Source organism: Notothenia rossii, assembly GCF_949606895.1.
Source record: "Notothenia rossii genome assembly, chromosome: 1".
Classification (NCBI taxonomy): Eukaryota; Metazoa; Chordata; class Actinopteri; order Perciformes; family Nototheniidae; genus Notothenia; species Notothenia rossii.
Window position 1 is genome coordinate 54,517,688 of NC_136912.1, and position 24,930 is coordinate 54,542,617.

General features: G+C 42.8%; 1 protein-coding gene and 1 long non-coding RNA gene across 3 annotated transcripts; one reads left to right on the forward strand and one right to left on the reverse strand.

The window, feature by feature from the left end:
- Window positions 1–4,447: 4,447 nt before the first annotated feature.
- LOC307034443 lies at window positions 4,448–9,759 on the reverse strand. Its single transcript, XR_013806912.1, has 3 exons — window positions 9,691–9,759; window positions 6,401–6,493; window positions 4,448–5,387 (listed from the first exon to the last, which is right to left on the reverse strand). It is a non-coding gene; the product is annotated as an uncharacterized lncRNA (long non-coding RNA).
- A 4,198-nt stretch (window positions 9,760–13,957) lies between these two features.
- On the forward strand, window positions 13,958–24,187 carry diras1a (DIRAS family, GTP-binding RAS-like 1a). 2 transcript variants are annotated; one of them, XM_079673234.1, is made up of 4 exons: window positions 13,958–14,159; window positions 20,889–21,072; window positions 21,152–21,322; window positions 21,673–24,187. In XM_079673234.1, exons 2-4 carry the CDS (start codon window positions 20,935–20,937, stop codon window positions 21,961–21,963), a joined length of 600 nt encoding a protein of 199 aa, XP_079529360.1. In that variant the 5' UTR covers window positions 13,958–14,159; window positions 20,889–20,934; the 3' UTR covers window positions 21,964–24,187. The 2 variants fall into 2 exon arrangements, with proteins under 2 accessions (XP_079529360.1, XP_079529361.1); XM_079673235.1 differs by lacking the exon at window positions 13,958–14,159 and adding an exon at window positions 14,187–14,409.
- The last annotated feature ends 743 nt before the right edge of the window (window positions 24,188–24,930 follow it).

Sequence of the window (24,930 nt, forward strand, 5' to 3'; positions counted from 1 at the left end):
TCCTTGACTCCTCTCTTCCGCTCCTCCGGGACTTGACCCGGAAATCGATCAAGACACGCCATTTTGAAGGACGTCCCAATAGCTGAAATGCACACGGAGGAGTCGAGGAGGGGCGAGGGAGGAGGGGTGTGGGAGGAGACGAAAGGGAGGATACACGCGGGCAGACTACGCAGAAGTGTTTTCACTACTCGCGTATAAAAGCCCCGGCCCCACCTTCACATCTGGTCGATTTCAACAGAGGAAAACCGACAACTGGAAGATGTGTTGAAAAGCGTCACATAAATGTATAAGTGCTCACAGCTCCGTGGTAATTATTATGTGCAATTCATTTCTAAAAGGCTTTCACATTACTATACTTATATTTTTATTTAAATGTAGGCTACATTTTACACCAAAACGGAACACAAAAGCAGGACCAACCATCATATTGAATTCCTTGACTAACAAGAGAAAGATTCCTTCATTTAAATAAATATTTAACAACAAATGGGCCGGTTCTAAGGGGTTATTCAGTTAAGCCCGATTAGAGGGGATACAGCTGTGCACATGTCATCATTAACTGACGTCGTTTAAAATTGACGTTTGAGTGAACAAGGACATCCCAATTAATACCTGAGGACTCCTCTGTCCTCGCATCACCTCCTCGTGTCTCTCGCTCGCATCTTACGGAGGCGGAGCTAAGACGCAAGGAAGGGAGGCGAGTGAGGGAAAGGAGGAGTCGAGGAGGCTTATTGGGATGAGGCTAAAGAGTTGTGACGCACGGCCGGACTTATCTCAGCCAATGAAAGCTCTGCATGCATCCCCTGGATATTATTTTATTAACTGCTTTCATCGCGACGCGATGTTTACCGAGAGAACAGCTGTGAGGTCCGTGCAGAAAGCAGAGCAGTGTGTATAATATATATCACTCAGTATAACAGGCCCACTCTCTTTATTTGCTTTAGTTTAGTAGATATCTACAAACAAAGAGTCGATATTTTTCTAAAACTATTTAGTGCTTCACATAATAAAATACACAACGGCTGTAGCCTTTTTTAGGAGCTGTAGGTGCATGTGTGTGGTGTAGGTGTGTGTGGTACAGTGCGTAGATGCAGCGGACAGACAGGTCTCAGTTGGTTTGGTGCCCTCTGCTTACTTTTAATACTTGTAAATAAAACTTTTGGCCCGTAATTTATTTTCCTCATTGTAGCGACCAGAGGGGGGGGGGGGGGGGGGGGGGATATATCCAGTCTCTGATAGTGTTACGTTATTATGAGAGTGCTCTGATTCTGAAATTGTATATATTTATATAAATATTTACATATATATATATGTGTGTGTGTGTGTGTGTGTGTGAGTGTGTGTCCGCATCTGTAGGCTGTTATTGTCTCATTATACCGCACTGTGAATGAATTAAAAGTACATATACATATAAGTCGCCATGAACACATCTGTCCATCAGACAGAGGGCTGCTGTGCCTCCTGTCATCATTAATGGACGTCTCTTTAAAATGACCGCTCAGAGGAGAGGAGTTCTCATTTCTCTAACCGCCTGCTGCTTCCCCTCCTCTCTCCTCGGCTCCCCTCCTCGGCTCCTCCGCTCGCATCTTCTGTGGGCGGGACTAAGTCTCGAGGATAGGAGTCGAGGAGGGGAGTCGAGGAGGGGAGTTAGAGAAATGAGAAAGGGCCATGTTTTTGATGGACGAGAGTGAAAATGGAACGCACACGCTATTTGTTTTTTGTTTATATCACGCAGTCTGTTCTTCTTCTCTGTCTTGTTGCCTTTGAATGACGAATACACACTACCGCCGCCCGCAGGTAAGGAGAGTTATTGCCACTCACGCACTGAAGTCTTTGCGGTGTGTTCCCGTGTGACACATGGCCAAGACGCAGGAGAACACGGCGACGCAACGGAGAGGGAGGGTCGAGGGGGGTGATTTGGGATTGGGCCTAAATACCAATAAACCACACCCACGTGACCATTGCCGGAAGTGATAAACAATAATAATTAAACGCGATGCAAAAAGAAATACAAGATAATAATACAAATAATAAGTAAGGCAAAAAAAAGCATTTTGGCTCCTACAATTATAAAACATATAGGCTATATATTATCTGAAACGGACCAATCTGCACAATGACTTCTTTTACTGTCGCTACTTTAACTATATTTTGATGATAATACTTTTCTACTTTTACTTAAGGAACATTTTGAATACAGGAGTTTTACTGCAACAGAGTATTCCTCCACTCTGGTACTTCTACTTTTACTGAAGTACAAGATCTGAGTACTTCTACTTTTAATCAAGTACAAGATCTGAGTACTTCTACTTTAACTGAAGTACATGATCTGAGTACATCTTCTCCCACCTTTCACGAAATTGGGGCAACAGAGCTATGAATTAAGGAAGTCGAAAACTGTGCCTTTCTCCGTCTGAATATGATCCCTTTTGTCCGAACATCTGGCCAAAGAGGGCCAGATGTCCGATATAAAGGTAGCATTTCTTCTGTATTTCCACTGTAGTGCTAGAATATTCCAATGTCAACATGTTGATGTCTCTCTAACGGCCCGTCCACACACAGGCATGAAAAAAATCTTGAAAAATCTTGATGCTGGGCGTGTCTGAAGCTTGGCGATTTCACGCGCCCAAGGCGACCAACAACCAATCAGGAATCTCCCAGGAATCTCCTGCCCGCCCCCGGCATACAAAGCCTGTCCATTCAATGTTAAAACGAAGTAAACTGGATATAAACTCCCAAAACAGGTGAAAACCTACCAGTTTCACCAACTGTCTCTGCCACCTCCCTCCATGCCTGGTTCCTCCGGTTTAGGTCCCGGTAGGTGAACAGAGAGCAGTCGTAAAGGACCGGGACATTTCCTACAGCGATGATTAATTTATCCTCCATTTTATGACATATGGAAAAGACTGCAGCGGTATCTGCATACACTACACGCGGTTTGATTGGCTAGCGCTTGCACTGGCGGGATTTGCATAAACGGGATTTGATTGGCTGATGCCAGCTTTGCAAGCATTGGGAGCATCAAAAGTTGAACAATGCTCAACTTTTGATGCTCACGATGCTTGCAAAGCCATGCTCCGCTCCCCACAATGCAGTTCGGCGAAGATAAAAAATCTTCTACGTCACCCCATTCATGTGAATGGGCGAAGCTGTCACACCCCCAGGTTTATGTCACGGGTTTTAGTGTTGTCTGTCTAGGTTTGGGTGTTTGCTGTCATGTTTTCCTCCTGGGTTATTGTCTGGTCCTTTTCCCTGTGTTTTTCATGTCTGTCGTTAGTTCCCTGTTGTGTCTAATTCCCTGATTGTTTTCACCTGTCACTCCTCGTGTGTCTCCTTCGCCCATCAGTGTCAGCCCCGCCCCTGATTGTTCCCACCTGTGCCTTGTTACCCTGTGTTTAAATTCCCCTGTCTCCCAGTGTTCAGTGTCAGTTTGTCTTGTCTATTGTCATGTCAGGTCTATGCTTTTGGAACTCTTTGGTTTTTGATTCCTCACTGCGTTAGCGCCTTCATTTTTTATCCTCTGTTTTTTTTGTCATCTCCACTGGAGTTTTGGTGATGACCTTTTTGTTCATTTTTTGCTAAATCATGGAAAAATAAAGTATCTCACAATACTTTACCTCTGCCTCCCTGTCTGCATTTGGGTCCTACATACTAAGTACCTGGAATCGTAACAGAACGAACTGACCAAAAATGGACCCAGCAGACCTTTTGAAGCTACAGGCGGAACGTCTTGGATATTCTCTGGAGTATATTTTTTATACGAAAGGCGCCTCATCTAGACGGGGTAGAGAGGCTGCGTTGAAGGAGGCACGTCAGGAGGTTGCTCGCAAGCCCTGGCTCTGGAGCTTATTGCCCGAGTGACTTAGGATTTTTTCGCGTAGCCCTGAGAGCCAGTCCTCATTTTCTGACCCTTTCTTGGGGTCTGGTCTGGCGTTTGGGGGTCCACGAAGCCTCCAAAAAACTCCAAAGAGACGCAAGGCCAGGGTTCCGCGCCCAACAGCCATGGTTCCGGCTTCAGCGCCGGACCCAGCAGCCATGGTTCCGTGCTCCAGTACCATCCCACATAGCCATGGTACCATGCTCCAGTACCATCCCACACAGCCATGGACCCGTGTTCCGGTTCCTTGCCCAGCAGTCATGGATCCGTGCACCAGTACACTCAAAAAAATAACTCATTGGATGAACTCAATTCAATTGTGGGCAGGATTTCCATCCAATAAATATTCGTAGCCCCAACTGAAACTAAAAACATCCATTTAATCAAATTGAATTGAGTTAGTCCAACTCATTTTTATCAAATAAAGCTGAAATAAAATTATTACGTTAAGTAAATTAAATGAATTTACATTTTTCCAACTCAAACTAATATAATTAATTGGTAAATAAATAATGTAAAAATATAATTATTTTTCACTTTTTCCCCCATTAAGACACTCATGAGACAAAACCTAGTTGAGATATTTTTATTGAAAATTCTCAGATAACAATTACACCTTGAGGTGGATAGCCAATCCTCACTTTACTTGTGTAAACAGTGTCAAAGTTCTCTGTCAGAGTTATTTGTCCGTCTGCATTTCTTTTTTTATAAAACATATCAATAAACAGACTGAGCAGGAGACAAAAGCAACTCAGAAAAATAATAATAATGCCAATCATGGATGAGGAAGGTGACAGTAATCCTCAATTCAACATCAATATTTATATACACATCTCAATATTAACTCTACTTGAATACACAGAGCAAGATGTACAAATATTTTTTTTAAAGAACATTTTTAAAGTGGTGCAAATAGCACTCCCGTAACAGTGCTGAAACTGGTGAAAAATGAACACCCAGCTATTCTAGATCTCCCAGAGCCATAAACAACAAAAACACTATAAAAAGGTGGATGCTTTGCACTGCTCTCCAAACAGGGAATATCATTGGGTGGTTTTGATATATAAAAGAGCGCACTGCACAAACCCTACAGTATATTTGGTAATTGAATAAGTGTAGTGTAGCCATTTGCTTTGAACCTACAATTACAAAAAAAGCTAAATATTTGTTAAGGAAACTTGACAATACACTTGTTCACCTCTTATGCAAACAGCTTGATTTTCAGCTGCTGTATTTTTGCATTCAGCTTGTGCCCATCCAAGTTCATTACGACCTTCTGTAGAAACTCAAAGGTGTACTTCAGGTTGCCCGGGAAGCTGAGATCAAGGGCATAAATGATCCCCAAGAGCATGATGAGTCCCACAATGACGCTGCCTAAGTTTTCCATGACTTTAATGCCTTCGATAACAATTCCCACGTCCTCTGGCCCCCCATCCCCGTTTCTTCGGATCGTGTAAATCCCCATGACTGTGTTGGAAATGTCCCTCTCTGCATCGTCAGCGGCGGAGGCCTGAAAACAACACAAACACGTATGTTAAGTAAAAAGCTGAACCCCACAAACAGAAAACTGTATGAAATATAAATAAGCATTCTTAAACCATCAACTGCAGTTTAGAGAAGCAGATTTGCTTCTGTTTGGCTCGCCTAATTGACCAATACTGCTTTAAACTGAGATAAGGACCTCCAACCTTATCAACATACAGAGCCTGAAATACAGAAATAAATAGTTGTACAAAAATGTAGAAATAAATTAAATCTAATAAAGATAGTTATCCATGTATGTCCTGTTTGCTTATCAACTTTTATATTCATACATTTACCTATTTATTTCTATATTTATTATTTTATTCATGTATTTATTTCAGAATCTATTTATTATTTTATTTATTTACTCCTGTAATAATTTAAACATTTATTTCTGTTTTTATTCATCCATTCACCTACTTATTTCTCTATGTATTTCAATATTTATTTATTCGAGAATTTATTTATTTCAGCATGTATTTAATCATTTCTGTATTAATTGATACGTTTATTTATTGCCATATTTATTTATTTATGTATTTACCTACTTATTTCTACATTTATTTTTCTTAAATGTATTTATTTCAGCATTTATTTATTATTTATCCCTGAATTAATGTATACATTTATTTATTCATTAATATCCATATTTATTTATTTATTTCCTTATTAATTTATTCCTGTATTTATTTTTACATTCATTATTTTATTGATAATAATAATAATAATACTTTTTATAGCGCCTTTCAAGAGACCCAAGGACCTTTACAATGGGAAACAAAACAACAAAATAATAATAGTCAATAATAGTCACAAGGATACACAGGTTAGATACTTAAGTAATACACACAAGCGAGAAGTTGACATTATAGACATCTAGCCTTGGGTATGAATGGTGGTGTGCCATAGGATGTTCTCATTATAAACACATGCCATGGTATTAATAAGTTAGGGTAACACTGTTCAACGCTACATGGGAAAAATATTGTATAAACTTACCAGATACTCCTTGAAGAACGAGTCTGGATCTTCATTTAGGTATATTACAAGGCTTCTCAGGATGCACTCCCTCCTGGTGTTGATGTTGTCACACTAAAGCAGGGTCGACAAATCAGGACAGAATTTAGTTAATGTGGGTGCGACAGAGCGGTTGTCGGAAGACCAGAAAGGTCAAATCAGTCGAAATGTCCCTAAGCAGGACATGGTATCTGACGAAAAATGCATTTGTACTAACCAAATCTGTGATTGCAAGGACTTCCTTAATCTTTTTCCCCTTCACTCCTCCTTTGCTGGTGAAAATTTGTAGCAGCTTGTCGGAAAATACTATATTATTACACTATTTATGCTAGGTGTTTATGCTGTTAAATTGAGCATATAGTTCCACTGTAATTGCCTAAGAACATACCGCATCTCTGTAGTAATGGCACCGTTTTAATTGGATCAGGTCAGTTTTTGTTTGTGTTGAACAGTTTCAGAGAAATAGCGTAACTGTAACCATAGTAACTCAATCTCACTCGTGCCTGTGTTCGCACAGCGCCAGAGGAGAGGGGGAGACGCGGTGCTGAGACCCCGCTGAGTGAACAGCGAAGGAATAATTTACAATATAATAGATTGGTGTAGATTTCCCACTTTCCCCCTGATGATCTCAATAACTCGCTAAATTTTTCACTAGTCGCTTTTTAGAAATAAAGTCGCTAAGAGGGTCTGAAAAGCTAGTAAGTCCAGCGAGAAAGCAAGCAGTGTGCGTGTGCTTCAGTGGGTAGAGTGGGTCTGCCGTAACTTTAAAGTAATTTGGGGGGGGGGGGGGCTCTGCCGCAGCACGTTAAAGCGTGTGCGACCGTTATTAACATTTTCACAGAACAGAACACACTTACTGGAGCCCGCTGCACTGTAGGCCAACGCTGTAAATACTTCTGTATAAATTAGCTCCTGTCTCTTTAGCTTTATTACAAGTTGACGGGAGTTCTGCGTTAGCTTTAGCATTAGCCATTGTGTTAAGTGTGGAGACGATATAAGGGGGCTGCGGGAGAATAACCCAAATCTAACAAATTCAAAGTGATGACTCTTTTTCTAAAGGTTTACCTCAAGTACGAGCAAAAAGTATGCAGCATTAAAACTACTCTGAGAAGTCAAATGGAATCAAATAAGTAACTTAGGCCTACGTTTCTGCACAATTGTGGGTAACTGCTTGTGAGTGAGGTTATGTTAACTGTGTTCGTTATTCTCCCGTCCAGGAGAGAAGTAGTGATGTGTCGGTCGCGAACGAGCCGATTCTTTTGAACGGCTCTTTGGAACGAACGAGGGGAACCGAGTCGTACTTGGTGAGAGCCGTTCTTGTTATCGTTCAATTGTTAGTCCGCACTCACTGCCTGCCAAAATCCACTCGCCTGTTAAAAAGCTTGATTTTGTTCCCCAAACGTATTCTGTGAAGACCCGCCCCTACTCTGATTAGTAGGATTCAGCAGGAGGAGTGAGATGGGGTGGGTCTTAACGGAATACGCGAGAGAGAAGTCATAACAAGTGGTACAGGACAGGTAGACGACGTGTTTTTCGGATGGAAAATGAGCCAAACGCGAAAACGCAGCAGCATTTTGATGCACTTCAACCAAAAAAGCGCACCATTTGTAAAGGCAAACTATCCTTTAAAGCAGGATCAACAAATGATCTCCATCGCCACTTAAAAACACAGTATCTATATTAAGAGTTGCGTGAATTTCATTCAAGGCAAGGCAACTTTATTTACTTAACACATACATAAATAAATTCAAATAAGGTAAATTCAAAGTAGTACATTCACGGACATGAATGACATGGGTATGGCGCCACCTTGTGTCGTGTTTACAAAGCAGATTATTGACATTAGGTCTGGCAATACAGTCAATCATTATCCTGGTGATTATTTCACAGACAAACCAAGTAACCCCGCCAAAAAAAACGGCTCTTTTGAACGGCTCTTTTGAACGGCTCTTTGAAAGGAACGGAGCCATAAGATCCGGCTCCCTTCAAAGAGCCATAAATCCCATCACTAGAGAGAAGCTTTAAAAGGAGACTAAATGGAGTCTCTGTGAAAGTTCAATTGGGTACTTTAATTAAAAAAGGCGCGGGTTGGTCACCAGCATGATATTGTTCAGTCAGACAAACAGCTGTGATCCGCTCCTTGATAGGGAATAGAAAAGCCTGGATCTCTCTTCCGGTGCTGTTATATATCCTCTGCTGGCTCCTCCCCGCCAGCCGGCTCGCCTCGTCTCCAATGTCCGTTATTGCATTTAAACAGAGGATTGGTTCCTTTCACATTCAATATATGCTTAACACGCCTTTTCTCCTCATATTCTCTTTCATCACTTTTCATTTAACACATTCTAAACGCTGTAATCAATACTCTAAAAAATACTTCTCGGCTCGTTTGATTTCCGGTCATTCCGGATGTTGTCACATGCTACTCTCGCCTGTAAACAATAATGTATTCAAATAAACTGTACCTTCATTTAATATTCAGCATGGTAGTATCTCGACATCTATAGTTGTAGTGTTAAATCAGTAGGCTTCGGTTTGCACCACTCCATATCATTTCGCTACTAAATTCACCTCTTCAGGAAATCGTATATTAGCCACATGCTAAATGCTAACCGTAGATGAAGGATTTTCAGAATAAAAGCTTAACTGCTTGTGCACAAGAATTTCTGGTTTTTCAGTATAACAGAGCATTAAAACTGACGGCATGTTTAAACTACATTTCCCCATTAAAACATTGATTTTAATTTCTAACAGTTACCCATAAAAGACTCAGCACATATATTATCTCATTATTTAGATTAAATATTTGGCAGTAAAAAAAAGACCAGTGCCTAAACTCAACTGAACTCCTACAGTCCTCCTCTGCCTGCCTGCACTAAGGCCAGAAGAGATGGACAGACCTGAGCATTATGATAGAAAATGGCGGCGCTTACCTCATGCACTTTAATTACTCTTTGCATTTTTTTGGTTGGATATAAACTCAATTTTGGTGTACTGTGTTCAATGAAAATAACATTAAATCTAATATAATACAATCCACTGATCTCCATTATCCAGCAGGTATTCAATGCTACCCACATATAGCAAGCTAGCTTCTAGCTACCAGTTATCTGGCTAGCCATATCTAGCTTGCCGTTTACAACTAAAAACGGAGCAAAATATAAAATGGTGGTTTCAAATATTCTTGTCGATATTACTGTATGAAAAGGCATTACTTGGAAACAGGGTACGTTCTAAACTACTAGAGACTACTAAAAAACAACTAAAATACTTACCAAAGAATAGACTTTCCCCAGTCAGTTTCCACAGTCAGTGTCAGAGAAAAGGAGGCAAAAGACAGAACGGATGTTGCGCATGCGCAAAGGGGGTGTGCAAAGGGGCGGTCCCCAGATGAAAACAATTCATTTTGAGTTGATCTGTCCTAAATACATTTAATAAGTGAATTGATTAAAGTAATTTGTGTTACACTAATGAACTATACTTAGGTTTATTTCTTAATAAAAAATATTTAATAAAGCGAACATTTGTATATTGTGTCAAGTCTAAGAAGGGCTTGAATCGTTTTTATGAGTGTACCGGCCCACGCATCCATGCTTCCATACTCCATTACCTGGCTTACACAGCCAGGGTCCAGGCTTCCGCTCTGCGCCCAGCAGCCATGGTTCCGGCTCCAGTTCCGGCCCCATCAGCCATGGCCCCTGCTTCAGCCCCGGACCTTACAGCCATGTTTCCGGCTCCAGAACCGGACCATACAGCCATGTTTCCGGCTCCAGTGCCGGCCCCAGCAGTCATGTTTCTGGCTCCAGAACCGGACCTTACAGCCATGTTTCCGGCTCCAGAACCGGACCTTACAGCCATGGTCCCGGCTCCAGTCCTGGCCCCAGCAGTCATGTTTCCAGCTCCAGAACCGGACCTTACAGCCATGTTTCCGGCTCCAGAACCGGACCTTACAGCCATGATTCTGGCTTCAGTACCGGCCCCAGTACCCATGGTTCCGACTCTAGTTTCGGCTCCAGGACTGGCTTACCGGCCAACGCCAGCTCCCCGAGTCCTGTCGGCATACCGACCAACGCCAGCTCCCCGAGTCCTGTCAGCATACCGGCCGACTCCAGCTCCTCGTCTCCAGTTGGCTGTTCAGCCGACGCCAGCTCCCCGAGTCCTGTCGACATACCGGCCGACTCCAGTACCTCGTCTCCTGTTGGCTGTTCAGCCGACACCAGCTCCCAGAGTCCTGTCGGGGTACCGGCCGACTCCATCACCTCGTCTCCTGTTGGCTCTCCAGCCGACTCCAGCCCCCCGTGTTCTGTTGGCGAACCAACCGTTTCAAGTCTCTTCTCAAGTACCCTCTCAAGTCACCTCTCAAGTCACCTCTCGAGTTCTCTCTCGAGTCACCTCTTGAGTCTCCTCTCGAGTTCCCTCTCAAGTCTCTTCTCGAGTCACCTCTCGAGTCACCTCTCGAGTCCCCTCTCGAGTCACCTCTCGAGTTCCCTCTCGAGTTCCCTCTCGAGTTCCCTCTGGAGTCACCTCTCGAGTTCTCTCTCAAGTCACCTCTGGAGTCACCTCTCGAGTTCCCTCTCGAGTCACCTCTCGAGTTCCCTCTCGAGTTCCCTCTCGAGTTCCCTCTCTAGTCACCTCTCGAGTTCCCTTTCAAGTCTCCTCTCGAGTTCCCTCTCGAGTTCCCTCTCGAGTCCCCTCTCGAGTCACCTCTTCTCAAGTCCCCTCTCGTGTCACCTCTCGAGTTCCCATTCAAGACACTTCTCAAGTCACCTCTCGAGTTCCCTCTCAAGTCACCTCTCAAGTCTCCTCTCGAGTTCCCTCTCGAGTCACCTCTCAAGTCACTTCTCGAGTCCCCTCTCAAGTCACCTCTCAAGTCTCCTCTCGAGTTCCTTATCGAGTTTCCTCTCAAGTCTCCATTCAAGTTCCCGCTCAAGATCCCTCTCAAGCCATCTCTCAAGTCAACTCTCAATTTTCCTCTCGAGTCTCCACTCAAGTCCCTACTCTTGTGCCGTTGGAGGTTCCGCTGGGGGTCCTGCCAACCTTATGTCTTGTGCCGTTGGAGGCCCCGCCGACTACTCTTCTGCCCGGGGTCCTGCCAACCCTATGTCCTGTGCCATTGGAGGCCCCGCCGAGTACTCTTCTGCCGGGGGTCCTGCCAGCCCTATGTCCTGTGCCGTTGGAGGCCCCGCCGACCACTCTTCTGCCGGGGGTCCTGCCAGCCCTATGTCCTGTGCCGTTGGAGGTCCCGCCGACGGCAATCCTGCCGGGGGTCCTGCCGGCCCTGTGTCCTATCCCGTTGGGGGTCCCGCCGACTACTCTTCTACCGGGGGCCCTGCCAACCCCATGTCCTGTTTCGTTGGAGGCCTCGACATCACCTGTATCGCCGGGGGTCTTGCCAACTCCTTGTCCTCTTCCGTGGAGAATCTTGCCAACACCCGTTCCACCGGCTCCGTTTCCTGTCCGGTCAACACCGGCTCCTGCCCGGTCCCCTGAGAGCTGTGGTCTTCGACCCTCCTCGAACTCTGCCTTGCCCCCGGGCCGTCCGCCCGAGACCCCCTTTTTGAACTCTGCCTTGCCCCCGGTCCCTCCGCCCGAGTTCCCCTTTTAGAACTCTGCCTTGCCCCAGGCCGTCCGCCCGAGACCCCCTTTTTGAACTCTGCCTTGCCCCCGAGACCCGTACTCCGGACCCCCTCCACCCACCCTGCTGGACTTTGTTTTTTGGGACGTCTGGGATCCGTCCCTTGAGGGGGGGGGGGGTTCTGTCACACCCCCAAGTTTATGTCACGGGTTTTAGTGTTGTCTGTCTAGGTTTGGGTGTTTGCTGTCATGTTTTCCTCCTGGGTTATTGTCTGGTCCTTTTCCCTGTGTTTTTCATGTCTGTCGTTAGTTCCCTGGTGTGTCTAATTCCCTGATTGTTTTCACCTGTCACTCCTCGTGTGTCTCCTGCGCCCATCAGTGTCAGCCCCGCCCCTGATTGTTCCCACCTGTGCCTTGTTACCCTGTGTTTAAATTCCCCTGTCTCCCAGTGTTGAGTGTCAGTTCGTCTTGTCTATTGTCATGTCAGGTCTATGCTTTTGGAACTCTTTGGTTTTTGATTCCTCACTGTGTGAGCGCCTTCATTTTTTTGTCCTCTGTTTTTTTTGTCATCTCGACTGGAGTTTTGGTGATGACCTTTTTGTTCATTTTTTGCTAAATCATGGAAAAATAAAGTATCTCACAATACTTTACCTCTGACTCCCGGTCTGCATTTGGGTCCTACATACTAAGTACCTGGAATCGTAAAATAAGCTTTGAAAGATTTTTTCATGCCTGTGTGTGGACGGGCCGTAATGGAGTGAAGAGTATCAGAAATAAGATAACTTTTATGTAGCAATAATACATATGAAATGTATTATATACATATTTTAAATTATATAAAAGAGCAACCAATGTTTGTTGCGGGGGGCGCTGCCCTATTGTAAACGTAAATACATTGTGTTCTTTGCAATACTAAATCCCCCCACCAGAGGGAGCCACAGCTCTTGGGGTCAGTTTCGTGATTTTATTCCCCTACATTCTGTCAGATTTACAACATCTCCAATCATCATCAGAGTATGACAACACAAGCTTCCAGTCTATTCTAGTGCCCTCCGTTATGGATCACTCACTGCTATCAGTCCTCAATGTAACATTACATAACATCAACAGATTATCTAATGACAACCATGTATCTTCAAATCTGTATAGCGACACACATCTGACGATCTTAAATAATATGATCCATTGCAGTAAATGGAGTAAACAGTATAAAAAGGAAAATGAGCACAACCTTAAAATGCAACATACAATATTGCAGAAATAACATGAATTAAATAAAAACATCACATACTGCCTTTTTACGTGTCTTTTTGTTTGTTGCACTTGTCAGGAATGAAATTTGGTTTCAAATGACGACAATGCTTTGGTTATATCTTTGACAATTTAAAATGCATTCCAATTATGATCTGATTATCAAATCTACATATAGTCACAAACATATTTTTTCTTTGTTCATATTCAAATTAGCCCTGTATTTAAACATTAACACTTTTTATAATTCAAATATATTTATCATGATCATTGTCAGTTTCTAATGTGATCTGAACACCAGGTTGTATAACAGTGTCTGACTGCAGCTCTCCTCTCGGGAGATGACGTGTCTGCGTGACGCTGGTGGAGGTGTGGAGGAAAATGTATTTTTACTTTGGAAGAGGACGATGATATTTCAGGTAACACGATGGAAAAAAGACTTCCGCTTTGCAATTACATCCTTCAGAATAAACGTAAAACATGAATTTTTCCATATAAATTATTAAAGTAATAACATTATTACATTGCATGACTATTACACTCAGGTCTGTTCTCTGTCGTGGATTTATAATGACTGCTTGTTTGAGTTGTGTGTGAATTTCGTGTATTTTATATGTCTGTCTGAGGCCTGTAGGATTGTAAATCACGCTTTTATTCTGAAAAGCAAAGGATAAACCCCAGAGGTAGGCTTCTATCCTGTTTTGCCGGCGGAGCGGATGAAGGAGGTGATGGAGGGAGGAGGAGGAGGAAGAGGAGGGCTGATGTGTGCCGATCAGAAGCAGGTCTGATGATGATGATGATGATGATGATGATGATGATGATGATGATGATGCTGCTATGAGTCAGAGAGCGGAGGGTTCAGGATGCTCACAGAGTAGAGAAGCCCCGCACACAAAGACAGAGGACCGGCTGAGACACGGTGAGTCCGCGCATCTCACCCACACAGCCCGGCGGCCGAGCACCTTACTCGGTCTGATCTCAGCAGCCGGCTCGGTGCTGTGGTGCTCTCATTTCATCACTGTGTGCGTGTGTGAAACAAACTACTCAATGCGCGTGCAACGCTGTGCGCGCCCGTTCCTGATCTTAATATTGATGGGAGTCAGCCTGATTTACATGATGTGAGGAGATAATGAGACTGCAGCTGACTGAACCTGAGAACAAAGCAGCAGGTCAGCTGAGTGAGAGTGAGTGTGTGTGTGTGTGTGTGTGTGTGTGTGTGTGTGTGTGTGTGTGTGTGTGTGTGTGTGTGTGTGTGTGTGTGTGTGTGTGTGTGTGTGTGTGTGTGTGTGTGTGTGTGTGTGTGTGTGTGTGTGTGTGTGTGTGTGTGTGTGTTGTATAAGTATGTTCGTGACGACAGAGAACACGACAATCTGTTACTGCTGTCAAATATCTCAGGGGGAATCAGCACAGAAATATTCTAGGAATACTACAGTGATGGGCCTACTCCTAAATTAATGTTTTACAACAAGAGTATGCAGAATTTAAATCAGTAGTCTGATCCAAACAAAAGGAATGTACTCCACTCCGTGGCGGCGCCAGAGATTTTCTCTAGGGGGTCCTGTGGGGTGCTCAAACGTTAAGGGTTTCGCATTAATGCACAATCGCTACAGTTGAATTTTCTGCAACACTCCCCACACGCACACACAGTGTACCCGCGACTGTTACAATGAAGGCTCGGTAATCAGCTCACGGCATATAGGTGTAAGCAGGGGTAAAGTGCTATTTTTACAAGTGGAGAGTGGTCCTCACCTCCTCTAGTGGGGTCCGGGGGCATGCTCCCCTGGGAAGATTTTTTTTTAAATATTGAAGTTAAAAGCATCAATTCTGTGCACTTTGAGAGCAAAATGAAGAGATCTATGGATACATCTCTCAACATACATATGAAACAGAACTGTAAACAGATTTACTATTTCTTTATAGATCTTTTACTAATCACTCCCCTTTTAAAACAAACCGTTTGAGACCCACTGAGATAACTAGACTAAAGTTAACTATCTAAACACTGAGAGTCCTTTACTTCACCTAAGCTGAGGTTATCTGAGACTCTCAGTCTGACAGGAGAGAGTTCTCCCTCCACCTTGTTGTTGAAAAAGCTCCTTATATCCGTTAGCTTGGCTAGCTAGCACCAGATGCTAACCACAACGATCTCCGGTAGAGACCCACCGGTGCTTGCGCAAGCACACAAAATGGCTCGTGACACACACACACACACACACACACACACACAGAGAGCAGAGCTTGAATGAAACACAGAGAGCCAGAAGTAAGCTACTTGTACTCACGAGGCCTATTATGTGCAGAATCCCTCTCGCTTTCAGGTGGTTTTGATTGAGTGTCCACACGTGGACGTTTAAGGACTAAAAAACGATCCATTTGTCACTTTGCTGTTAGCAAATAATTTGGCGCTCCAGCTAAAAGGAATTCACTCAAGTGTCACAAAGTAATTTAGCCTATGGGTAGGTCAAAAATCTAATGTTTGCTCGCCATTGGCCTAATCATATCACCTGTGTTGGCTTTATGTTTTTGGTCAAACATTTGTTTGTTTCACATTTGCATTGATGTAATCAATAATTTTTCTAATTTAATAAAAAAATTGGGGGTTCTTTGGCAATCCTGGGGGGTGCTTCAGCATTACATTGTTTTTTGGAGTATTGAAGCTGCAGCAGATTGTTCAAAAATAAAATAGAGATTATTAAATGTGGAAATGTTAGGAGTCACAGTGACGGTGTGAAACTGCAGCAGGGATTGTGTGTGTGTGTGTGTGTGTGTGTGTGTGTGTGTGTGTGTGTGTGTGTGTGTGTGTGTGTGTGTGTGTGTGTGTGTGTGAGAGAGATAGTTCTTTTGATTTTAGTCCGATGTTCTGAAGTTTCCATTTTCCAGTTAGTGGTGATAATACAGCAGTTGTTTATTATTTCCTGTAGCTAGCATATCATTTGACTAACATGCTAACGGTCTGCTATTAAAACACTAATAGTTTTGTGTCATACCATTACACGTTATGTATGACCTTCTAAATGCGTAAGAAATGTGACATAAGAACTGATTTTAATGAATGAGTGATAACCCACCATCATTCTGAACTTTGTGCAGTGCATTATGGTCCTGTGCTCTGTCTGCACTGATGTTTTTATACGGAGTACAACACGGTTATGTCCTGGGCTCATTACTGTTTTAGTCTCAGGTGTATTTGATCAGAGGTGCTTGTTATTTTAGTATTTGGTCTCAATAAGAAAAATAAGTAAACTAGGATGCATTTCACAGATAAACAAACATTCAATGAATTGTGTTGCTTACAGCAAAAAAAAGCACAATATTTGTTGTGTTTTACAAAACCTTTTTTACAACACTTTTACAAAGCAGCCGAGTATTATGGGTAGTGTAGTATTCAGACAGTATTTAGACAGGTATTCGTTTTACATTCACCTTATATTTTGTGGGTAAAGTGTTTTAACGTGCTTTTACATTTGTAAATGATCCAGCATGGTTGAACTACTTTTGGCACTGGGACTCAGATTAAACTCAGTTTTTCATCCATCCCTCAGCTCAGTTTGTAGTTTCTAATGATCCTAAATGCCTGACTGTGGCTGCAGATCATCAGATCTACAGATGTTCATTTCTGTAGCTGTGACGCTGCTGGCTCAGTTGGTGGTGTTTTCCCTGCCGCCCACCTCCGCACAGGAAGTGACGTAATAAGATGTGGGAAGGCGGGTAACCATGACAACTGCCGTGCCGATGATGACATGTTTGCACCTGTCTGCGTGTGTATAAATCTCTGCTGTCTGTCTCTCCTTTCCTCTGTTTCGAGCAATGTCGCCACGGCAACCAGACAACTCACACACAGTACATTCAGATGCTCCCATGGTTACATTCAGTAACACAGTGGATGCTATCAGGAGGTGTGTGTGTGTGTGTGTGTGTGTGTGTGTGTGTGTGTGTGTGTGTGTGTGTGTGTGTGTGTGTGTGTGTGTGTGTGTGTGTGTGTGTGTGTGTGTGTGTGTGTGTGTGTGTGTGTGTGTGTGTGTGTGTGTGTGTGTGTGTGTGTGTGTGTGTGTGTGTGTGTGTGTGTGTGTGTGTGTGTGTGTGTGTGTGTGTGTGTGTGTGTGTGTGTGTGTGTGTGAGATTGATTTACAAGCTGCTGATCAGTCACTGGTCTTAACTTGTGTTTGAGATAAGGAGCACTGACGTTGGTGGGGGGGGCTCAAGGCTCACATGAATGAGGTATATAATAGCATTTTTTTTTCAGATTTTAATCTTACAGAAGGCTTAAACTAATATTTGAACTTAAACATTTTTATTTTAAGTCCTACATATCACTGAATGAGGTAACACAATAGAGATTGAGCCTATAAGGCCCACTCATGAAAGCCATTGCAGTAATACGAGCAGGCTGTCTGGAGACAAGCGGCCTACAGCTAATGGTCTGTCATGTACCAGCTGTGAAAACAAATATCCCTCTGGAACACTAAATGAAAATCTAGTCATGCATTTTCCATCACCCAGTTGTTGTTCCACCACAGACGCAACAGGCGAAGCTAATGCAACAGAATCGCCCTTCAGCTCACTTTTGTGTCAAGGGACCTTTTTTTTACCAAACTCTGTAAGCCCAGCCAATGTTTGGTTTTGCTGAATAAAAGAAAAAAGTAATTGCAAGTCCCAGGAGCCCACTTACTATTGGTAACGATGTTTGACTTTCTGGGAAGTGCAAAGCAAACCTGCAATTACCATTTAGTGACAAAGGTGGTGCCAAAGAGAACAAACAGAGCCCTGCAAGATAGCAATTTAAAATATTGAAGGAGATTAAAAGCAGGTGTAGACATTATACACTGAATACATTTCAAAATGCTTTTTACTATTAAATGTAAAAAGTGAATTTGATGAGCTGAGTTTGAACTCTTGTACTCTGATGCTATGTAGAGGTTGTACACTGAGAGCTTGGCTCATACAGCAGGAAGCAGTGGGAGGAAGAGCATGATGGTGTGATAGTATCTCCTGTTCCACAGACGTAACCACAGTCTGGATCTGTGAGTAGCAGGAGGCTGTCAACTCAGTGAGATTAATAAAAGGGTAGATGGGATATTTATTGCAGAGAAATGAAGTTTGTTGTAGCATTAAACACAGAAAACTTGAGACACAGGAGGAACGGACTCCTGCGTAGTGCTTTCTCTCCTCTGTAGTGTTTTGGTTGTTATCAGCGCTCCTCTTCAATGAGACGCAAAGCTCTAATCAATGCTCGTTAGTCATTCTGTCGGGAATACTGCTCGGCTTGCTGGGTAACTCCCCAAGGCCTTAGCTCCATTTTTTTTTATTCCTTCTCGTTCCTCACGTCATCTATGAATAAACTGAGGGCTCGGAGAGGACGAGGCTGCCTCACTCGTTTCAGTCACTGAACATTGAAATGTCACTGGAGGATTCATCTCTCACTGTCTGTTAGATAGGAGACACACAAATGATCATATGCATTCGTCCTATCATTCTTATTCACATATTATTTGTCATCTGTTTGAGCTGAATATATAATATAATTTATTTTAAAGTTGTAGGCAATGTAGTAGTTTATAGGAAGTTAAGTAAAGTGAGGAAAGTACTTTCTTAACCAGGGTTAAGCGTTCTGTAACCAAAAAGTCAATACATTTACCAATGTGTTTTAAAATAAAGCTAACCTGAACTAAACTGCTTAACTGAACTGTAAATGAATAAAGAATATAACAAAGCACCTATAAATATATGAGTAGTCAAGTGCAGTGTTTATACAATTAACAGGGTTAGCATCCCAGATCACATACGATTGGATAAATCAAGAGATGAATTATCAGAAGTACATGTATTGTGAAATGTGTCTTTGAAGGCAGACTAATTATTAATATATAAATATATATATTATTCCCAATGCTCTCCATCCTGGGTGCTCTGTTCTTATCCTTCAGGCTCAGGTCCTCCATCAGAGGCCTGGAGCCTGAGGGTTCAGTATCTTAGCTGTTCCTAGGACTGCACTCTTCTGAGGGTTCAGTATCTTAGCTGTTCCTAGGACTGCACTCTTCTGAGGGTTCAGTATCTTAGCTGTTCATAGGACTGAGCTCTTCTGAGGGTTCAGTATCTTAGCTGTTCCTAGGACTGAGCTCCTCTGAGGGTTCAGTATCTTAGCTGTTCCTAGGACTGCACTCTTCTGAGGGTTCAGTATCTTAGCTGTTCCTAGGACTGCACTCTTCTGAGGGTTCAGTATCTTAGCTGTTCCTAGGACTGCACTCTTCTGATGGTTCAGTATCTTAGCTGTTCCTAGGACTGAGCTCTTCTGAGGGTTCAGTATCTTAGCTGTTCCGAGGTCTGCACTCCTCTGAGGATTCAGTATCTTAGCTGTTCCTAGGACTGCACTCCTCTGAGGGTTCAGTATCTTAGCTGTTCCTAGGACTGAGCTCCTCTGAGGGTTCAGTATATTAGCTGTTCCTAGGACTGCACTCTTCTGAGGGTTCAGTATCTTAGCTGTTCCTAGGACTGCACTCTTCTGAGGGTTCAGTATCTTAGCTGTTCCTAGGACTGCACTCCTCTGAGGGTTCAGTATCTTAGCTGTTCCTAGGACTGCACTCTTCTGAGGGTTCAGTATCTTAGCTGTTCCTAGGACTGCGCTCTTTGGGACTGAGATCTTGAATGTTGTTCCTGGGATTTTCTGGAACAACTTTCCCAGTTTGGGGGTACTGCAGTGCTCAGAACACCACAGAACCACTGCTGCTTTACCTTCCACATCTTCTCTAGCTCCTCTCTGAGCCCTTTGTATTTACGATACCTTTTGGTCCTTTTGCTTCGGATTGCTATGTCTATCAGAGCTGCCAACTGTCCAGCACAACAATGTGTGGTTAGTGGGTTACCATCAGCCTGAATCTGTGGCGCAGGATGATAGCTTACAGATATATCTGGAGGGTACTGCTCTTTATGGCCTATGTGCTTCAATTTGTTGCACACATCTCTAGGATCACTGCCGCTGTGTATCAGCCTGGTGGTCTCAGTAATGGTCTCACATCTTAATTTCAGAGCAAACTCTCTCTCATGACGAAGGGGGCTCCAGGTATCCATTGGTCCCACATCCAAGACATCATGTCTTATCGCCTCTGCCCTTGTCCACAAATGTCTGGTTCCAGTAGCGCATTTCTCTAAACCTTTAATAATCGCTAAAACAAATAGTTTGCTGGGCGTGCTAACAGTGGATTATTATGATGGGATGATCTGCACTTGAAGCAGGTTGTGTGTCCAGCTGAAGGACTCTCCCAGAATACAGCAGAGTGTTTCTCATTGACCAGTTACTGTTGATGGCACTTAGACTAATTTCATTCAAATGGTTTGTCTGTTCCTGCCTCACTCTGTGTTGTGTCTCTGTGTGACACAACAGTGTGATCAGAAGCTTATGCTCCTCTCGCTTTCCCTTTTAACCCTGCTTTGAGAATATTACCTGATTTCAACTTTTCTATAATTTTTCATTTTATTTGCTTCATTTGCCACAAATGCTGATAGACTAGAATCTTAATTAACGTAAATGCATACATGATATTTATACAAAGGGCTAATCCTTCAGTAATCATTCTGTACTGAATGATGTGTGATTTAACATTTCCAGATTTCTGCCATAATCAAACTTCTCCTCTTCTCCCCTCCTCTCCAGCATAAAGTCAGATATCCAGAGCAGCAGGCGGACTTTAACTCCCAGAATGCCTGAGCAGAGTAACGATTACCGGGTGGTGGTGTTTGGAGCCGGTGGAGTGGGGAAGAGCTCGCTGGTCCTTCGGTTTGTCAAAGGCACCTTCAGAGACACCTACATCCCCACTGTGGAGGACACGTACAGACAGGTAGGTCTCTCTGGTGTCACTTCAACTCTTGTAATAACACACTTTTACGAATATTGATTAGAAGCTGTTCTCTCTGCAGGTGATCAGCTGTGACAAGAGCGTCTGTACGCTGCAGATTACTGACACAACAGGAAGTCACCAGTTTCCCGCCATGCAGCGACTTTCTATCTCTAAGGGCCATGCCTTCATCCTAGTGTTCTCCATCACCAGCCGCCAATCACTGGAGGAGTTGAAACCCATATACCAACAGGTTAGTCTTTATTTAGTTAATGTAGGCTCTTTTAAGGGTACTTTTACCTTAACTTTATATTTAATACAAGTTTTGTTATTTCTTATGAGCAAATCTTAGAGGAACCTCAGAGTTGTCAACAGGATAAATAGATATCAAATATCTTCTGTCTGAACTTGGTCTTATTTTCTGCGTGCAGATTAGCATTGATATTCAGTCCAGAGTAAATATTATGTATTAGTCTCAGCTCGGCAGTAGTAAAACGTGTTTATTCTTTTTCTTTAGTTTTTTTACCAACTGTGAAAGCTGTAAAGCTGCATCAGAAAGGTTCTCTGGAAATGTTCTCTTGACTTGATGACATTTCCCTCCAGGTCCTTGCCATCAAAGGTACGGTGGAATCCATTCCCATCATGCTTGTGGGCAACAAAAGCGATGAGACGGCTCAGCGCGAGGTGGACACGAAGGTGGCCGAGGCTCAGGCTGCAGCCTGGAAGTGTGCCTTCATGGAGACATCGGCCAAGACAAACTCCAACGTGAAGGAACTGTTCCAGGAGCTGCTGTCCCTGGAGAAGAAGAGGGACATGAGCCTGAGCATCGACGGCAAGCGCTCAGGGAAACAGAAAAGAGCCGACAAGTTGAAGGGGAAGTGCAGCATCATGTAGAGCAGGCACTGGACTCGCTGTACAGATGTGGAAACAGGAGGGGGAGTCTGCTAATGAACTCCCATAGAGATTCCCCGCCCCCCATCCATCTTTACCTTATGCCAGGGCCTCTGGGATGCTCCTGGCACCGAACTGGATTGTGTGTGTGGCTGTGAACACTTACATATACAGACCCATCAACCATTACACTCGTATTATAATAGAGGAATACTCCACTGATTTTATTTTGTGTATCTTTGGCCAAGCCATGAATGTAACTTTTTGTAGAAGCATAATGTTAATAAGATAGAACTTTATTTATTCCTGTGGGAAATTGTTGAGCAGCAGACGCAGTACAAAGATTAGAGGATTAAAGATTGTTGAAGGAATAAGTAAACCAGAGACCAGATAACATTACAGAAATAATGGTTCTGAGATTTGAAGAGGTGTTTTCTATCCGATGCTTTATGTAACCTCACAAAACAATGGAGCTAGCTAATAATATGCTAACTCTTGGCTTGGAAGTATGTAACAGAGAACTAAAGTAGAGTAGATAAATTCTTATACTTTTATTCTTGTGATTTTGGTTTAAAAACAAACCCTTGACTGCTGTACCGTAGCTACATGCTAAGCTAGGATTTGAGCATCATGGTCACCTCGCTAAAAGGCGCCCTTTAGCTTGTCCCAGCGTCCTGTCCTTTGGTTGGTGCCCTGAGTAGAGGATGGGAGCCCTGGTTTACTTTTTTCATATCTGCGACCACACCCTGTGGTTAGCTGCATCATGACTTTACACCACATATTGATCATAAATGCAGCCATTAACCAGCTACAGATAAGGCTGAAAACAGTGAAGTATTCCTTTATCTAACAGGACGAGCAACAATTCCATTATAATTCTATTCTTGCTGGCTGTGACCGCAAACTACAGGATGTTCCCTGTCGGTTCTGCTTCCTGCTCATCATTAGAAGAACGCCTACATACAAGCTAAAGGTCTTTACCCTACACATTAACAGCACGGCCACTCTAATACACTGACAGACAGCAGGACAAACAGCAGACGCTCTTAAAACATCAGGAAAGTCAAAATGGCTTCAATGAATTCCACAAGCACAAGCCGGCCTTCCACACTTGTTTTCATTTCTGTCAGGCTCTCTGGAGACAACATCCGTTTGCAAAAATAGCTGGACAAACTGTATATATCATTTAAAGAGATTGGGACATTTCTGGAATCATCATTAGTTTCATCTTCATCACACCACAATCTCCCAAACATTTAAAAGCAGATTGAGGTTCATTTTGGGCAATGTAGGCGCTAGGTTTGGCAAATTGTATGTGTAATAAAATACACACTTATTGACGTTCATTAGTCTGACAATGTGAAGTGCTCTTTTAAAAAAAGCAGAGTTTAAAGTAGAGATCCCATTATATGGCTCCACGGAGCTTTTGAGCACTTTAAGGACTTTTTTGGCATCAAGTTTCAATAGAAAACTTATAACACAAATGAATTACGTTGCTTTTGTAAGCTGTAATTAAAGTTTCTTCATTGTTCGCCAGGACCAATACTAAAAGCTTTCTGTGTTTCATGCCGATCAGACGGACTTGAAGGGTGTGTTTCCTCTAGCCTGATGGAGCTAGTTCAAGGGCTGCTGTTTTTAAATTGGTTGGTTTGGTTAAGCGCTGCCCCACGTGGTCTTGCTGATGTAGTGCCACTGCTGGTTTCCGAAAGTTAAACAAGATAATTATATTTCATTAAAATGTTTTACTTTCTATTTCTTTCCCCCCCTTTTTAAATCCTCTCTGTACTGATATCCCTGTTCTGCATGATGAAGAAAATGTTGAATTGTTACTTTAACTATCAGTCAAGATAGTCCCTGTGAGCAACAGCTGTATATTGCAAATGTCTTTCCTTCCACTTTACTTGACAGTTTGATATATTCTTGAACATAAGTGGGTTTAATACTTTACAAAGCACAAACACAACAAACTAAAGCAAGCACACGTTGATCCTGCAGAAAATCTGTTACATTATGTTCATGTCAGTCCATGCTGATCACATTTATGCACTTTTGAAAAATGCTTTATGTTTTTTTCGACTGTAAAAAGCTTTATAACAAGTTTTGTGTCCAAGAGGTCACCGTATCCTCCGTGTTACATCAGTCTGGCTTCAGCAATTTTAAAATGTCTTTACTCCGTATGTGGGGAGCGCTGGGGCTGCAGGAGGAAAATAAATAACTTTACATTCCAGTTTTTAAATTGTTCACATCCCTTGTTCATGTAATTTTCATCAAAATGTCATCAATCTTTTTATTTCATCATAAACAACTTCATGTCATTCTCAGAACAGATAAGTGCTGTCACATGGGAGGTTTGTTTTGGAAAGAAAAATTACATTTGCTGGATATACATTTGTATTTCCAGAGAATGTTGCTTAAAAAAGCTCTTCATTTATAATAATAATAACGCTCCGTATTTAAATAGCACATTTTAAAACATACACATTACTTTGCAGTAAAAATGTATAGTAAATAGCAGGGGGCCCAGAATAGACCCCTGAGGGACCCCAAGGTAGATGTATCACTCATGTATCTTTTGCATATTGTATTTCTTGTGTTTGCTCCCAACTCAACACTCCTGCCCCAGTGCAGGTCCAAGCGGCAGGAAAGAGAAGGAACTATGATCCAAAACATTCGAACAGATCAAACAAAGCTACCAACATGTTGGCAGCTGTCTACAAACCTTTATTCACACAACAGTAGTGCATTTTGCTTTAAAACTAATCAAATGTTGGTATATATTTCAACAAAAGAAATATCAGAATCCTGAGGACTTCAGAGGACACACTGCTGAGACCGTCCCTGAAGCTCTGTGTTCTGGCTTCACATTTTTTTTTAGGGTAAATGGAACTATTCTCATGTGAAGGAAGTGATTGAATACAAATAATGCTGTTGTACAGAAACACGTTTGTTTATTTTTATACAATGCTGATG

Excerpts from the sequence above, each read along its gene's own strand:
- diras1a (XM_079673234.1), top strand. The coding sequence starts at position 20,935 with ATGCCTGAGCAGAGTAACGATTACCGGGTGGTGGTGTTTGGAGCCGGT. Across the intron at positions 21,073-21,151 it reads TGGAGGACACGTACAGACAG|GTGATCAGCTGTGACAAGAG; the intron begins GTAGGTCTCTCT and ends TTCTCTCTGCAG. Across the intron at positions 21,323-21,672 it reads TGAAACCCATATACCAACAG|GTCCTTGCCATCAAAGGTAC; the intron begins GTTAGTCTTTAT and ends ATTTCCCTCCAG.